The sequence below is a fragment of the Betta splendens genome, chromosome 16 (genome assembly GCF_900634795.4).
Source record: "Betta splendens chromosome 16, fBetSpl5.4, whole genome shotgun sequence".
NCBI classification, from domain to species: domain Eukaryota; kingdom Metazoa; phylum Chordata; class Actinopteri; order Anabantiformes; family Osphronemidae; genus Betta; species Betta splendens.
Window position 1 is genome coordinate 14,983,832 of NC_040896.2, and position 17,706 is coordinate 15,001,537.

Below are 17,706 nucleotides of genomic sequence, written 5' to 3' on the forward strand. Positions count from 1 at the left end.
ACTCGGCTGTTGTGAATCCTGACTTAATCAGAGTATAGCTTCACTGGGCGAAGGGAAGAGTGAAAACAAAGCTTCCCATGTAGCAACAATGATGAATACATAAATTAGCGGCACTGTCTATGTTGATTTTGGCATTCCCCCAGTGTTGCACTGCTTTTAATGAAGACCGATGAGATAGGAGAACCCCCACTGCACGTGTATCCACCTCCTGAAGCTGCTGTGCCCATCTCGTAGGGTGTCGGGATAGAGCTGTGACAAAAGCAGGTATTATTTGACAGTATGAGTTCATCTTGTCACCTCCATTCCCCAGTTGGGAACAGTGCTCGCAACAGGGAGGAGAGTTACATGCTCATTACAATTCCGCTGCGAGAAGGGACACAATCCCACAAGACGTGCATTTACTATGTACAAAACACGGCGTCAAAGACAAAAAATGCACATTATCCAATTAGGTACTAACGAATTAGAGTAAAGGTTTATTATCATGACAACAATATAAAACTTATACAAAAACAAAATGAAACAGCACATCTATCTATCTAAAGTTTGTGGCCATTCCCTAAAAATAAATTATTTACATTCACACATACACTATTATAGAACTCTATACAATAAATTGTTTAAAAAAGGTCCACTGAGCTATAAGTATACAATTGTTCTTAAAATCTTTCCTTTCACTAGATAAAATATATGCATACTGTATTTCACATTTGCTCAGTCAGTATAGAATATTTCCAGGATGTGATATACCAGAGACAAAGGCCAAGTGAAAAACAACATCCACTCAAATCTTACATTTTAAACTCCTGACTGAGTTTAAAATGGGTAAGATTTAAGAGATGGATAAGATATCACATACGCTGTTCTGGTTTGCTCTGGCTCTGAGGTATGTGCGACTGAAGACACCAGTCACCCTGAGATTAACGACACCCACGTACAAGACAACTGGATCCAATCCTTATTCCCACTGCCCCGAAAATAACGTTTTGGCAAATCATTTACAGATCAGACGGGGCCGATAGGCATCTGGAAACGAGTAGCAGAAATAAAGATCTGGTACCCGAGTTCAGATCATGAACAAGTTAAAGCAGTTTAAACAGTTCTTTAGACTCAGATCAATGTTGTTGCAAGTTCTGGAATACCTAACGTCCCTGCTGGCCGTTTTCCAACGCAGCCCGTGGGCTTTCACAGTGATTAATGCTTTTATCGCTGCTATCTAGGCAGTTTGGGATTTTCATTCATTTTAGCATACGAAAATGCCCCTGTGTGGATCTGAGAATCAAGTTAGTTGATTTCCTTTTTCCACACCGTGTTGTCAAACATCTGTTATCAACACATGTTCAGTCAATTGTCTCTGGAAGATGATATTTAGACTTCGCTGATAAAAACCCAGACTAATGTCAGCTTGGCAGATAAAAATGCTTTAATCAACTGGGAAACCAACACTGTGCTTTGAAAAACGGTCAACTGTAATTTATGAGAGTTTAAGAGCCTTTGGGCTACTGGATAAATAAAATCCCACATTTATGTCTATCTACAAGAAAAGATACACTGCAACTAAACAGGAAAAAGGCATCATAGGTGGTTAGTAGGATGGACCTCTTCACTCGATACTGTAAGAATGCCTTAATTTATCCATGTAAAAATCTAACATTTACCAGAAGAATGATTTCTGCAATATGATGTTTCATTTCCTGTACTTCATAGTACACAAATATGTATATCATATATACAAATATGAATAAAAAAATAACTAGTTACTATGAGTCACTCTGCCTTGTGTTACTTAGTTTGTGAACATATGAGAAGCAAAATGGCTTTGGCAAACAAAAAAAGTGCTTCAAGTCATTCCTGTGAGAAGCCGGGTTCATGTAACAGTGTCCTCAGTCCGCTGCTACATGAATGCTGCTCATAGTCTCGAGCAAGACTCAAATATTCCTCATCCCCTTACTTTTAGCACTCTGACGCTGCTCCCCGCTCTGCGCCGTCTCTGTTCCTCACAACATCAAATCCCCGACTCCTGCTTGATCCAGTCCCGCAGCTTGGTGACGCGCGAGTAGACGCCAGGCTTGTTACGACGAGCACAGCCCTCGCCCCAGCTCACGACGCCAGCCTGGAACCACTTCCCACTCTCCTCGAAACACACCAGGGGGCCTCCAGAGTCTCCCTGGTGAGTGCGGTCAAAGAAGACGGGTTATTAACTTGGTCATCGACGCAAGAGCATGATAATTACTGTATGTGGGTGAGACAACATATATAATATAATCTTTTTATTCTCACCTGGCACGCATCCACTCCTCCAGCCAGGAATCCACAGCAGAGCATCCTGGAGGTGACCTGACCCTCCGTGACTGAGTTACACACGGTGTCATTGATGATTTTTACAGATGCTTTCTGCAACAACTGTGATACTTGTCCTGTAGGAGTAGGACAAAGGGGTCAGTGATCAGCTGAGTGACCTCTATGCTCGTCACCAACATCAAAGCTGTTAACAGGCTGGATTACTGTTGGCTAATGAAGGTTTAAGAGGCTTCCCTGGAGAGTTTTTGTCTGCATTGATATATGGATATGGAGGAACGTTTAATGGAAGAGAGCAGATTAGAAAAAGATGAGAGGAAAGGGAACGAGGGCGGTGGGGGTAGAAGCATGTCGTGATGGGAGAGATAAGGAAATGGGAGGGACATTAAAGCAAAGGAAGAAGATGGGATGAAATGAGACTGTGATGAAGAGAAGAAGGCTGAAGCAGGGAGGGGAACGAAGATGAAGGACAGATATGAATAGCTCATTGTCATATTAATGAGGAAGGAGTGGGATGTCTTAATTCTGATGAGAGTTGGATGTGCCAAAAAAGAAAAACACAAGTGCGGAGTGGGTCAAAGATAATCGAGGAACAACTGTAATTATTCAAACAAAAATAAAGGACTCCAGTTCTAGCAGGCGGGTGCATTATACCTCCTTCCCGGAGCGCGCCCCAGCCGGTGACCCAGCAGGACATGCCCGCAGGGAACACGTGGGAGGAAGTTGGTAGGCAGATGGGTTGGATGGTGTTGCTGAACTCCAGTGGCTCGCTGAGCTCCAGCAGAGCAATGTCATAGTCAAAGGTCATTGGGTTGTAATTAGGGTGGGAGATGATTCGTTTCACCTTGCGGGTCTGCACACCATCAAACTTGTACTGGGCCTGCATGCCGCTGTAGGAGATCCAGTTGCTGGCCTCGTGATTCCTGTGGAAAGGCAACGGGAGCAGAGGCTGTGTGAACACGTGTAAACAAGCACAGCCCTGCAGCTCGCGTCCTTCTAAGGTTTACACTCCAAAGCGGCTTCACTCACCACTGGCCACTATGAGATCCTTTCACAAACATCCTACAGAACGTGAGTAAAACTAGAAGAGCCTCAACAAATTTACACACTACAAAACTCTCAAAAGGTTGGCATCTGCCACAACAAGGGGATGAAGCCATTTCACTATATCATTAGCCACAAGTACAAAAATAAGCAGAGTTCCATGTTCTGAATATGACACATAGTATATAAATAATATATAAAACCTGTGACCTTCATAACTAGTGAAGAATACGTGCAATATAAATTACATTAAGGCATTCTGTACAACCAATATCAACACCAGCTGTGAATGTGTGAAAACGAATATATTCCCTTCTGGACGCAGCAGGAGCAGCTCAGCTCCAACAGCATGGCTTGTGCTCCACCTACAGGGCTCTGATGAATACAGCTGCATGCATGCACGGAGGAGACGGGAATTCAGCCACGAGCTTCGTCTGAATTAACCAGCATCATCATCATCATCATCATCATCAACCGGGTTTGTATAGAAATGTGTGCAGGACTATTTCCATATGAACGCTGTGTTATGATGTCTAGTGAAATATTAAATGATGTGACTAATGTAAAAAGGTTCATAAGCTGAAAAATGAGTTACGATATAAAGTACAGTCCTGCCCTCTGAGGAGTTTGAGTTGTGACTCACGCTGGGTCGTTGGTGACAAAGCAGTGGGAAGCACATAGGAGCCACGTCTCAGAGAGGATGGAGGCGCCGCAAGTGTGACCGTTGGTCTGGAAGTGGAGGCTGACCTGCCATGGCCACTCCCCAAGCTCAGCATTCTGCCCTCCTACTATGCGGTTCAGCTTGTAAGGCCTGGTCCCACAATCTGCCACGTAGCGGCGAATACAAAGAAAGAGGAATCATGTTGGATGGCGGAGAGCAAAACACTACGTGAGACCGGCACAAATGATTAGACGGGGAGAAAAACACAATGAGATTAAGTTGACTTGAAGCCATCATGACACCGGCCTTGGCTGTGAATGCTACTATACCTCTTTGGAATTCTAACAAGGCGCACTTGCATATTATATGATCAAAAAAAAGGAAATACAGACAAAAAAAATAAATTTCAGAGATGACAAGAGCTGCTTTCAATGAATGAAATAAATAAAGCAGTCAAGGCCTGGGGCTTTTTTCTAAGACACAGCACAACGTGTAGCTCAATCCAGCTCTTCTGTAATCTAGTTTGAATGACAGTGAAGACATTAGATCCACTTTCAGCAGTTTAAAAAAAATAAAAGAGGAGGAGGATTTTGTGAAGGAGGAAGGGGATTTCTTACTGCAGCCGTCCTCGTCCGAGTTATCGGAGCAGTCGTTGACGCGGTCGCATTCAGCGTTCACCTTGTTGACGCAATCGCCGTTCTTGCACTTGAAGCTGAAGTCGGAGCAGATGGCCAGAGCTACAATGGGGGCGGAGACGCATCCCCAAAATCAAAATACACAGCGTATTAGAGCACTGCTGAGAGCGCCGAGCCAAACACTGCAATCAGCGAGGCGCCGGGGCACAATGCATTGTGATTGAGAAGCAGATTGCATTGATTGGGCGTATTGATTTGGGGTCGAGGTCTAATGTCCCCTCTTTATTCACAGAAGTGAAAATCAAAAGCAAATGCAGGAGAGTGTGAGAGAGTGAGTGGAAGGGAAATTGATAGAGACTTAGAGAATAGGAGGACACCTTCAAAAAGCAAAAGCACAATACCCAATCTTTATGAGCCTTAAAACGCAGACTTGGTCAAGAGGGTTAAAGGAGTGAATGGTCTGAATAATTGGACTGTAGCGGGAATATGAATCAACAAGTGCGGCCACTTACAGGTTTTACAAGAGGCCTCGTCGCTTCCGTCTGCACAGTCCTGCTTACTGTCACACACCACGTCCTGGGGGAGACAGGCCCCGTTCCCACAGCGCCACTCGTTCTCATCGCAACCTGGAGCAAATCACAACCAAATAGGAATGAAAACTTTCATTGAGCATCATGAGGACATTAGCAGCCCAGCCACGCCGGGGCATTAGCATCTGCCTCTGTTCTCCTCGTATGTATTACACATGATTAGGCATCTGGATGGATGCTCAGCAAATTGGGCACGGCTTCAAACAAACTCCATTACTGATAGAATAATGACGGCGCGCGGCCCAGGAGTCAGTGACCAGAGCATTAGCAGCGATGTTCCTTTAATGTTAGTGCAATTAGCGTATCATTAGACAGGGCTTGTATCCCCTGCAGACCGCCTTAAGTGACGGGACACTTACCGCACCGTTTCTCATCGCTGCCGTCGCCACAGTCGTTTGCGCGATCGCACACATACATTCTGGGCTTGCACAAGCCGTTGTCGCACGGAAACTGGTCCTTGTCGCACTCTGAGGACAGGAAATAGGGAGAACACAAACTGCAACTGAGAAAGGTTTAGGTCAGTGGTTTGAAAGGAGCTGTTAAAAATGGCACGATTCTAAAAGAAGACACAAGCTGCAGCTTTAAGTAAGTAGCTCTTAAGTAGTTGGTGGAGCGCGAGACTTACTACACTTCATCTCATCGCTCAGGTCGCCGCAGTCGTTCCAGCCGTCACACTGCAGCTCCTTGGCGATGCAGAAGCCCGAGTTGCAGGCAAACTTGTTGGGGCACGCTGAAAAAACAGAGCGGATAATAACCCGGGGAGAAGCGGAAAGGGGGCAAAAGGAGACGATGGCAAAATGAGCAGGCGGGAGCGAAAGTGGACGCTCACAGAATCCATCACGTTGCCAATGCTTGTCCCTGTTGATCAGAGCAATTATAAATCCATTTCAGTCAAACTGGGACTTAGCATAAAGAGCGGAGGGTATTGAAAGCAGAGTGCTCCTGACTGACAGTGGCAAATAAAATGGACCCAATAAACAAGCTCTCTGGTGATTAGTCTGGCTCTTGAGTTTCACTGCTGCAATTTCCGAGCGTCTCTTATTAAACAGCTCCATTTCAGTCAGTCAGTGCTGGCCTACAGTCACTACACAGTTACTCCTTGTCTCGTTTTGCAACGGCCAACTGTGAGCATCGCTGTCACGTAACATTTCACCTTCGATGCCAGGCGTTGCTTCAATGTGGGCTCAATTAGCTGACTTTAACTCACGGTTGGCTGGATCGAAGGCGCTGTACTCGGCACTGAAGCCTTTGTCCGTATAGGAACTATCGGAGTGGAATTGAACATCCACGGTGTTGCTGTCACTGGTCAGGGCCAGAGAGGCAATTTCTCCACAATACCTGTGGCAAAAGACCAACATTAAAAAAAGTCAAGGATGGTTCAACTTGGGGTCAATTATCTAAAGCACTCTCAGTTGAGGCCTGTTAAACTTATGAGCTGAGTTGCTGCAACAATATGTCATACAACACTGGTTTATTTTAGGTTTTTTTAATTACAGGAATAATTTGTCATTAGCATAACTTGCTACTTACTTGGTGCCCATAATCTCCACATAGTCTTTGTGGCACACATGGATGTCCACCATGGGCTCTTTCATGCGGAACATGGTGAACTTTATCCGCACCTGATTACCAGCAGGGACCTGCAGAGAACAGCTGATTGTCTAACAAGCATGCCATTTCTCCAGGCACACACAAAGATGTGTACCTTTATCCTGATTGGTTTTGCATCTTCAGCATCTGAATATTCAGTCAGGGAGTGAATTACACACACACACACACACGCACACTCGCACAGACGCACACAAAGCAGCAAACATAACCGACATAAAACACCGCTGTCCTGCTAGACTTGCAGCAGCAACAGCGGTCTGAGAGATGAAGATGGAGGAGGTAGTGAACGGCTTGGCTTCCACATTGCTGCCTCAGCACTCTGCTCATGGCAGCCTAATGGTGGAGGAGTGGTTTCTCAGAGGAGGGGGGGGGTGCAGTGTTACAGACCTGGATGGTCCACTTGCAGTCAATGCCAGGAGGATAGAAGCAGGGGTAAAGTGGGGAGGTGAAAGATCCTTCCTTTTCAGAAAGAGTCCCACCGCACGTCACTGTTAAGACAACGTCATAAAAGTCACATTGCTGCAGAACAGAATACAAGCATAAATCAAATAAAACATATCTTTCAGGCGAGGCGACCAGAAAGCATTCAAAACCACACGTCCACATGAATACCATTTGAGAGGGGGACGGCTCTGTATTCTGCTGAAAAGCCAGGACTCAAGGCGCCGCTGTCAGTAACGAAGTTAATCAGCATGAGGTTGGCAGATGACGCCACTTCCAGGGGGTTAGAGGGGGGTCTCTGGCCACACTTCCTGTGAGGAAGGTGAGAAGTCTGTGAAAACACCGCCCGCAAACATGTAGGATAATAAAAGAAAGGAACGCATTCATTTATTGCTCCTCTGGACGTGCACTAATTCATGAACTCAAATACAACTGTAATTATTTTTGGTTTGCAGTCACTAAAACGTCAATACAGGAAACCCATTTAAAACGCTTAAGGAAAAACTAATTTTAAAAGAAATCAATAGATAAGCAGAGAGATGCAGCGAGAGAGATAAACAAGCAGAGATGTGCCAGAACCAAACAGAAATTGCTTAGGTGGAGTTTCAAAGTCAAACATCAGGTGCATTAGCAAAACGCTTCAGCACCGCTGGCGGCAGAGCCACAGAGCCATGAATGACACTGCAAGAGCAGCAATACGTCTACCTCCAGTAGAATAATGTCATTATAGAGTATTATATTATGGCTCTCATAAACCCCATGTCACCTTGGATAAAGCTGATCGCTCAATAGCATTATAAAAATGTTATGCATCACCGGGAAACGCATATTTGTTTGGCTTCGGTTTCGGGGTTTCAAACCGCCTGCAGCTACAGCTGAGGTTGCATTCAGGACCCAGTCGTTTCAGAATCAAAGCCCTCACCCATACACAAAGTGCAACTGCACACAGGTGTGTAGCCGAATTCAGGCTGGCAGCCCTCAGACTTGAAAGGAGGGGTAGTTTCGAGCCAAATCAATCTCACCGAGGTCTCAGAAGTTAACAATAAAATGGGGCTACAGGCAATAGGGCCCAAAAAAAAAAAAAAAAGCTGTAAGCAGAAATGCAGTGAAAAGTATGAGGTGGAACATCTCATATCAAAACAGCTTTTACTACTAAATCCATCCAACATTTCAGTTCCCATACACTGGTATTCTCAGTGATTGTGTTATATGAATCATGGAGGGCTGCATTTTCCCTTCCCTCTGATGTTCAAGGCTAAACAAATGAGACAAGTGTTCACATTAAGGTTTAAGACTAAAGGCACATAGTTTATATAGTGTCAAATCACATCACAAAGAGAAACAGAAATATTTTTTTTCAGGCATTTTACAATAAATAAAATAAATGAATCCCACACTCAGCAGCGCTGGAAAACAGAAGAGGAAACCTCCTCTTGGTACACCAGTACCACCAGTCCACCAACCCGCTGCCCACTCTGCCTTAGAACTTACTGAGTGATGGCCCGATCCTCATTTGGACTCAACGAATCATAGATGGCGACCACATCGTGCTTGCAGTCATCTTCGGTGTGGAAAACAGGGAAGTTGACCAGGATTCTGGTGTTCTCTGGAGACCGGATTTGCCACTGACACCGAGACGAATCGGGGTAACCCGATGGGAACCCCGGAGACGTAAAGGTTTTTATGCCACTTTCAGCTTTCAGGCGGGACAAACAGTCAGCTGAAAATAACAATATTGGTTAAATCACACATCCCTTCACACCAGCAATTCATGACTGGTACATGAATTTTGTCTCCTCTGTTTTCTCAATGTTTGAGGCATATTGAAAAATTACAATTTCTCTAGCAACCAATAGTTTGTGCAGTATCTGACTCAAAGTGCAGGACGTGACAGGTGAAATAACACTGTACAAGAACACTGTACTCACTGGATCGGGGGTCCTTGGCCATTCGAGGATCTGTGACTGGAGACAGAGAGATGTGGGGGAGACAGTCAGACCAGCAGGAGGCACGGTAAGAGCAGGTCACTAAGGTCGGGAGGCTGATGGCATTTGATGCATGAGCCTAAAATATTTGGGTTGCACATTTTCTCTTCCATTTCCCTGAGGTTACGGCACCTGGTGACTGTGTGCAGCGCTTTCTGCCCCCCCTCACCTTGGCCTACGGCTGCAACTCATACATCTCTGTCTAACGATATGGGACAGCAACATCAAATCATACCCACAGAAATCATTTTAAAGAGCAACCAAAACCACTGAGTCACAGGGCCGGTGCTTGGCCGAGCGCCAGGGCCTGGACAAATGCAATGTGAATGCTGAGAAGACAAAAGGAAGAAAAATGGCTCTCTCAAGGCAGGCCAGGGCCCGGCTAATATCATTAGAGGACCCAAACAGCATAAAATGTGCAATCTCAGATGCAGCACAAGCAGAGAGGTCTGGCTTAACTCTTATCATCTTATCAGCACAACTCTGAATGAGCTCCTCTATACAAAATACCGCCGCTGATAGAAAAGCCCCGTGTCGCTATCAGATCTACGTCCACGCGGCTTTAACTTTGTTTACTGCTCAGAGTGGAACTTTCTGCTGTTCTGCCCTCTTGGCGCCACTTACGCGCAGCGGTAACGTCGCTGATCTTCAGCTCGCCGGAGCCGACGCTGCGCGAGTGCTTGACGCCGACCTCCAGCGCGTCCAACACCCGCATCTCGGTGAACTGCGGAACCACCTCCAGTTCATTCGCCGGGACCCAGAACTGGCACCAGTAGTAGGCCGTCACGCCCGGACTAATGCAAGCGGAACAGGAGGAGCGACGGAGCAACAAGATTAAAATAATAAAACAGCTACGCTGCATTCCAACTGAGTGTCAGAACAGCGTTTCATAATTCAGTGCAGTACAACATTACACATAAGCAGGTGTGGTCACCAGTCAACAGAGCACATGTAACGTTTGTTTTGTATGAGTCAGGACATGCAACAGAGCTGAAATACTCAAAGCTCAGAAGTCAGTGCAACAAAGCTTCACCTTCATACAAGATTTAGTGTGAAGCTCTTACATTAGGTTTCCACAAGCATTACATCAGACTGTTCAACATTATTAAAACTTTTAGAGGTCGAGATCTCGACAGTACCTGAAGGCGGTGACCGCCGAACTATTGTAGTACTTTGAGAGGAACGCATCGTTCTTCAGGTTCTGCTTAATCTGCGAAGACAACATTGATTTTTACACGGCGGAGCAAGCACGCGATTCTGCATGAAAACACTAAAAATACCCTCAAAGCACGGATGCACCGGAAAAAAAGAAAATAATAATAAAAATCGCTTTGTGAGTGAACCAGCAGACGGGCTGCAGTCGAACGGTGGCTGCAAACGCGTGAACCGTGTCAAAGCAGGAAGCGGGGACTGTAGAAGACACGGGGCGCGTGATGGATGGACTGGTGCGGTTAATAGCAGAAAGCGGTGCAGAGGGGGAGGACAAGGCCTGCTGGCAGCGCGACGCGGCTCGTGATGTTTCACGACTATTCCAGGAGCTGCGGGGCCGATGACGGACAGGCCTTGAACCCGCCGCTGGCAGGTGGTGCTAGAGAGGCGGCGCCAGCGCGTGGGTCAGCGGGAAACCGGCCTCCAGCTGTGCTCTAAATAGCAACCCGGACGCGAAATCATTATTTAAAGGCCGCTCCTCGCTCTGCACACCCACCGCACGTCTCGTTATCCAATATCCCGTCCACCACTTCTAATGTAATTCCCACCTAACACCCCTCACTTTCATCGCTTTCCGCGGAGAGCGCGTGCGATTGATGGCATTTGAGCGAGGGCTTTTTGTTATCAACATGCTCCTAAGTGGTGCTACAAACATCTCCGCTGCCTCCAATAATAGGAGATGCTGTGGAGGGAATTAGTGTGAGAACGCGCTGCATTTTATTCCACCCACGCGAATGTGCCTTCAGCTGTTTCTGTGCACTGTGAAGGGCACATTTAAAAAGCATTTCCACAACGCCGAACAACATCTTTAGCTAATCCTCAGCGAGAGAAGCCAAGCGGGTGCAATGCTCCGCTGGAGACGGTTAACAATAAATACTGTGGATGGTAGAAAGGGGACAAACACAGGGAAGCGATATCCTCCAGGAGTTGCACTCACAGTCGCCTCCAGGTTGGTCGCCAGATCGATGAACTGGCTGCTCTGGACGTCCTCCAGCTTCTGGTCGTAGGGAACGTCGGCCAGCCTCATGTGCCCGCTGTAGACCAGCGTCCGCGGGCTGTACAGGTTGCTGAGTCTGCCTCCTGAAGAGCCATCTTTAACTTGGAGGGGGGAGAGGAACACGAGAGCTCAGCGATCGACAAAATGCTATAGGATAGAGGGCTGTGATGAAAGAGCTCACTGTGGGTTTCAGACAGGCCTCGGAGCGCCGTTCTAAAATGGTGGAGTGTGATCTTACGGCGGGCGGGCGCACGCCTATCAGTGCAATTAAAACACCCGGCTGAATCAAGAGGCTGTTTATCAGGACTTCAGAGCCCTTTTTTATCACACGCCGCACGTGTAAATGACAGAGGAGCCGTGCCACAGACTATTTGACACGTTTCTCCTTTGCATTATTAAAGGAGAGAGTGGGGGCTGTCAAATAGGCCAAGTCTAATGGGAAATCACAGAGTCCAAACAAGCCACTCCTGCACTCCTCTATCAAAGAGCTGCGCCTCTGCAGCAAGTTGATCCACTTTACAGTTTCTGATGTTGCGCCAGTCTTGGCACTAACTGATATTAACGTAAAGATACTGAACTCCTCATCCACTGCTTTGCTTAAATTAGCTTTGATTTAGACTTTCTAAAGACAATCGCGAACACATGTGAGAGTAACATCAATTTAAACAGGAAGGCTTCTCATACTTACACACAAACAGCCAAATGAGGAGCGCTGCCACCGCTAGAATGATGAGCGTGACCAGGACCCCGACCACGATGCCAAGCTTGTGCCGGGAGGCGGCCTTCTGCTGCCCAGGTATGAAGTTGACGCGCTCATGGTTGCCGCTCTGACCCTGACGCAGGAGAAGGACACAGCAGAGTCAGACAAACGCATGCACATCTGTTCTCTCTCCTTCCACTGATGGTAATTAGCTCATACAGATGTTTGTGGGTCGGTGATCCGCTCGCTGATGAACTGACACCAGATGGAGGCTGTGTGTGCGCAGAAAAAAAGGGCCACGAACCTAAATGTAAACTATGAAACCTGGACCGCAGCTCGATGGCTGACGCCTTGTCACTAAACTAACTGACACGAAAAAAAAAAAAACAGTTGAGCTCTTGCACAACACTGTAAGAAATGTCAGTCAACTTTCATTTGTGACTTGTCCACACACGCAGCTTTTACCAGCCAAATTAGCCAAACCTGTTTGCGAATTGCGACACCGCTTTCCCACTCGTCCGTTTGTGAAATGCCGTCCCTCCGTCTACGCTGAAGGCCAGTCCTGAAAGCATCCCCGCTTTGTCGGGGTTTTATGATTCAAGTCATGGAGGGTTTAGAAGGTCAACAGTGATTCCACCCTCACTCACCCTTCCTTGTCCTGCTTAGTCTTTCCTCTGCATCAATCTTGTCCTTATTCCAGTCAACGTGCTGCTGCCGCCGCCCTCCTTCGCCGCCGGGATGCGAAAACCCAGCTGATAAGCAGCGAGTATGGACCACCATGGCCTTGATACACACATCTGAGCAGTACTTGTAATGAGTGTTAGGATTCCTGACAGGTCTGCTGTTTTAGCCCATCTGTGAAGCGCTGTCGTGGTTCAACGCGCTCGAGTTCACAGTTATTGTGGCTGCTGTGAATATGTGCTAATATTGCAGCTTCTTATTGACTGCACACACTTGATACGTACAGTAATAATCAGCCGGCACTGCAGGGATTTAGATTGAGGCTTGTTGTCTGTTTACATAAGAGTCCTAAAAATAAAATCAAACCCTGAAAAGGGTCTGAGGGCGTCCTCAACACGCCGCTGTGCAAACACTGCGTGATACCACGAGATAACCTTTCAGGAAGCGCGGACGCGGCGCCGTAAGCCGTGCGCACATCTGTCTGAGCTGTTGGTGAGCTCTCAAGTGGGCAGACTAAGAGAAAGGGTTCAGGCCAGTTAGTAATCAACACACAATGAATTCAGTGCCTGTAGCCAATGAGTGAAGAAGCCCAAGTGCCATTAGGGCTGGAGAATCACTTTGGTATTAAATCAATTTGTCAGATGTGCTGCCCCTTAAGACGGGGGCTCAATTACATGAGCCTAGATGATAACTCATGGCAATTAAGGTCTATTCTTACCCAGGCCGAGCTTCCACACATGCTTTCTAATTGGAATCTCCAACAGCAATCATGGGGTAGAATGAGGGGAATCATTAGAGATAGGGTCATCAAGTGCTCCAGGGTGTCTGTGTATCAGTCACCCTGATCACAGCCTAATAAAACCATTACACACTCTTCATCATAGCCCATTCTTCACGCCTACAAAAATACTATGCCATTTTTTAACTAATACTCGCTGCACCAGCTCACAATGCTGGACTGGGAGGGAGCATCTCAACATGCGGATGCGCACAGAAAGCTGTTCATGTTTGACAGGCAGAAGTCGGGCGCGAAGTCGAAGGTCGGGCGCCCCAACGGGTCGTCAGGTGCCCCGACCCGAGAAACCCTTCACAAACCGGTCCTGGACAAGTCTGGAGGCAGTTGCCACAGAATATATCGACTGTGAGCCGTCCAACCAGTCCGACTGGTGGGGAACAAGTTAGCACTGCTACGAGGCGTGGCGCTAAAGCAGCAGGCTGCTTATCGTCACGGAAACCTCCTGCTAGAATCATTTCATCTCTGACCACTGACGATGACTTCACAAACCAACCCTCCGCTTTCTGTTTTGTGATGTCCAGCGTTTAACTTCACGGGATGCACAATGCTCAACGCGATGCTCGCGTTTACTAGTACGCGCACCGGCGTTCAGAAAACACGAGGTGAACTGCAGCTCAGGGCCAAGTGTGCGCTTAATTTGAATTCCCCCCCTTTAACAAAACCACTGCTCTGTTATTTTACAGTAAGTGCAATTCTCACTGCAAGGCCACAACAGACTTTATTTTGCATTGATTCCAATGACACTTCGAGTGGGAGTGTTTTAGTCTGTCTTAATGCAATAAATCAAAACATCGACACTGGACCTGAATTGAAGATACTGGTACAGTATTTAGATGAACTTTGACTGTAGTCCTACAAAAAAAATTCCGCTGCTTCATTTTAGGGCACAGTTTTTTTCCATGGTGACTCAGTCGCACAATGAGAAGTTCAGGTTTCTGCCACTTCATGCCCGAGTCAGTTGGTTTGGCCCTGCCCCATTTCAACAGCACCGTCCCTCTCATTGCAGCAGGCATGCAACAACACAAGCGCAGCCCCTTTAATGGTCACACACATTGTTCTGTGTGATCTCACCAGCAATAGTCATCACCACTTCATGCTAAAATGAATCGTAAACTGGGACGAGCGCAAGATCCTGCCCATCGATATGAAACTTCATGCAATGAATGAGAATGTTTTTCCAAGGTCACATACTCCTACATGTGCAGCACTGCTGCCTCCAAGTTATATTCAGTGTATTTGCAGTTCCAGTTTATCTTTGGTGGTAGTTTTGTCAACATGCGACATGTACATATCCTAGGGCTAAAATGTAGTTGTGGTGCAGGGACACACAGGCTAAAAGGTCAGAGGTCAAACACCAACCTCTGAGCAACAGCTTCAAATATCATCCAATAAGTCAATAACAGTTGGATCCATGATGAACAGGGTGCAAAGCCACAATCAAACCTGATGCAGCACAACACAAGTAAACATCTTGTTTATTCCACGCTGTCTTCATTCTTGTCAAAACCTGTTGTCTAAATTACCCACAAAGCAAAATCCCTGCAGATCGGCCTTTAAAAGTGCTTCAAAAGCCGTCTCTGTACACGCCAACGCTGTCTTGTCAAAAAACAACAACACAGAGATACAACCAAAAGGAACAAATCAAACCTGACAGCCAATCATGGCTATTTAGGTTCAGTGGTGTCACATTTGCTTTAAAAAACCAAACACAGACCTGCAGTGAGATGACAGAAAGTAATAGAAGTTTTTTACGACTTGAACCTTCTGTTAAAACCAATGTTGATGTTAAAATCAAACACTCACGGAGCCAGTAAAAGCAGGACGTTAGGCTTCAAGTCTCTGGGGCTCAGGGCGCCTCAAAACATTTGAAGACAGTCATTTACATACACAAACACCCCTGTTAAAGAACTAAATGTATGGGACATTTTAACAAGGAAATAACCTGAAGCTCAGCGACGACGCACAACCTGAAAGTCAATGGAATCCGATGACAGATTTCTGCACATGGTGAACAAGAACCCGTTCACAGCACGCAGTCAGGAAGATGGACGTAGCAAATGTAATCAGACAGAAGAACAGAAAGGACAAATTAGCTTTTAACAGGAAAACAGCCTGTAGTTTGATGACAGTGATGGCCTTACACAGAAACAGGCCGGTCTACATAGAACGGCCATAGCAGACAAATGAATATCACAGGGATCAGTGCAGAGTGATTCAATGATGAGTGATTCACCTCACGTCCGTTAACAGACCATAACTGGATTGAACCAGAATCACCATTTCACTTTCACGCCACATTCTTTGCCCACTTTCGAGCTTCCTTTTGAAATGTCACCTGCTGTGCGGCCGCGCAGACAGGAAACAGACCAACTGCAGTAACCACCGCTCTCGTTCCATCACGAGTGTAAGACTGACCTTCCTGTCAAGGCATCGTTAAATATTAACACGTGGAGAACCGTTCATTGACCAACTCTTTTCTTCTCCTGAGTTTCAGAAAAGACTTCTCTTTTAACAGTTACCTTGTAGTTTCCCGTCGTCGCCGAGACGAAAACTGTGTTTACATGAAATTCAATTTCAATTCAAAGACCTTGCAAATGTCCCTATAACTGTTTTTTTCCTTGTTACGAATACTTGACTGATAAAGTAGTAGTAAAAATCAAAAGCGATGGTTTTGCTGCTCTTTGAAGGCTGCCATCTGAATTTCATTGTATCCCTTTAGTTGATCTCTTTAAACTTAAACCAAAATCCCGCTTGTTGAACAGACACCTGCCTCCAGCTGTGACACTCACCACACCCTTGTGTACATGAACTATGGGGACCTGCTGCTGAGCCTCGTAAAGGTATCTGTGTGGGGTTCTCAAGGAACCACACAGGATCCATGGGCTTTTGTCCCTTTTATCTACTCATACTCAAGATTTGACAACTTAAAATGAAAGCAACAGTCAAAACATTGCCATAGCTAACTATTAGCATACCTGTGCTAATATAGGATATCAGAGATGGTTTAAATTCCACTGTCCACTAACAACTAACTCCTTAACCAAGACATCATCAAGACCGACTATTATGTACGTTTTAATCTATGATCACTATTAATGAACTGCTGTCTGAGGCACAAGTGTTGCTGATGTCATTCATTACGCGGAGGCCTTTTCCTGTCCGCGGTAGGATTTCACTACACTTACGTAATTATATGTGGCGGCGCTCATCTTCCACCACGCGCTCCAACTGGACTCCGACCGGACTCACGCGCCTCCTCGTTGGTTGCGCTCGGCTGTAAGCTTGTACCTTTCCGCCGCGTGAACGTGGGGTCTTCAACGCGTCTTCCTGGGCTGCCGCTGGCCGTCGCACACCTGGAACTCGACTCTTCCTCAAACACCTACAGACCACGCCCAACGCGCGGCGGCGACGTGTCCGCGGCGTTGAATGCCGCTCTCCGCTCTCACGCGTCACTGACGTGCGGGTCACAATTAATAATTTACCGTTTTTATTCTAAGGTCATGTCAGGTGCGCGGGGTCGTTTTATTCATCCACCTGCTGCTCCCGGCCCCAAGTGTGGGAAGCAGCGACCTCTGTGTTGCCCTGTGTTTTTTTTTTCCCAACTGTCAACTGACTCCTCCAACTCCGACCAAACACCTCCACCTGAATCTAAGCGCGGGGGTCTAACGTCGTGGCGCTCGCCCAGACGTGAGGGGACTCGCCTGTGCTTGTTTATTTCATACCACGTGTTCCCCCTGCCGACCAGTGCCGGATGTTGCTGCGATGTGGGATGAATTATTCGCTTATTTGGAGAAAGGAACAAATCGCGCGTAGCTTTGCAACTGGTGTAATTACATGACATACTGAATAAAATTATGTAATTTGTTCTGACAATGCAATAACGGAAATTCACACATATACCCACGCACACGCTTTGTTTAACACATTCACTAATGAAAAACATAGAAATAACATACGGGGTTCATTAAAAGACAGCGTTGAAGTTTATTTTAAATATTTGTTCTGTGTGCAGTAAAAATACTGCACGTGTTATTCGGGTGGTTCTCATTTAGGCAATT

The 17,706-nt window shown here is 46.4% G+C and overlaps 1 protein-coding gene across 2 annotated transcripts; it reads right to left on the bottom strand.

Moving 5' to 3' along the window:
• Positions 1 to 448: 448 nt before the first annotated feature.
• st14 (ST14 transmembrane serine protease matriptase) lies at positions 449 to 17,093 on the bottom strand. Of its 2 annotated transcripts, none has more exons than XM_029129863.3 (19): positions 16,834 to 17,093; positions 12,160 to 12,304; positions 11,412 to 11,572; positions 10,405 to 10,475; positions 9,890 to 10,059; positions 9,209 to 9,244; positions 8,772 to 9,000; positions 7,452 to 7,591; positions 7,227 to 7,327; positions 6,759 to 6,868; positions 6,436 to 6,566; positions 5,854 to 5,958; positions 5,588 to 5,695; positions 5,151 to 5,264; positions 4,621 to 4,740; positions 3,986 to 4,166; positions 2,953 to 3,221; positions 2,281 to 2,417; positions 449 to 2,167 (listed from the first exon to the last, which is right to left on the bottom strand). In XM_029129863.3, exons 1-19 carry the CDS (start codon positions 16,855 to 16,857, stop codon positions 2,006 to 2,008), a joined length of 2,514 nt encoding a protein of 837 aa, XP_028985696.1. In that variant the 5' UTR covers positions 16,858 to 17,093; the 3' UTR covers positions 449 to 2,005. The 2 variants fall into 2 exon arrangements, with proteins under 2 accessions (XP_028985696.1, XP_055359393.1); XM_055503418.1 differs by lacking the exon at positions 16,834 to 17,093 and adding an exon at positions 12,391 to 12,511.
• Between the last annotated feature and the right edge of the window lie 613 nt (positions 17,094 to 17,706).

What these genes read in the sequence shown, in the direction of transcription:
- st14 (XM_029129863.3), bottom strand. Translation starts at nt 16,857, where the DNA reads ATGAGCGCCGCCACATATAATTAC. An exon ending in GAGCGATGAGATGAAGTGTA is followed by an intron (nt 5,696 to 5,853) that starts GTAAGTCTCGCG and finishes TCCTGTCCTCAG; the next exon opens with AGTGCGACAAGGACCAGTTT. An exon ending in TTTGTCACCAACGACCCAGC is followed by an intron (nt 3,222 to 3,985) that starts GTGAGTCACAAC and finishes GCCTTTCCACAG; the next exon opens with GAATCACGAGGCCAGCAACT.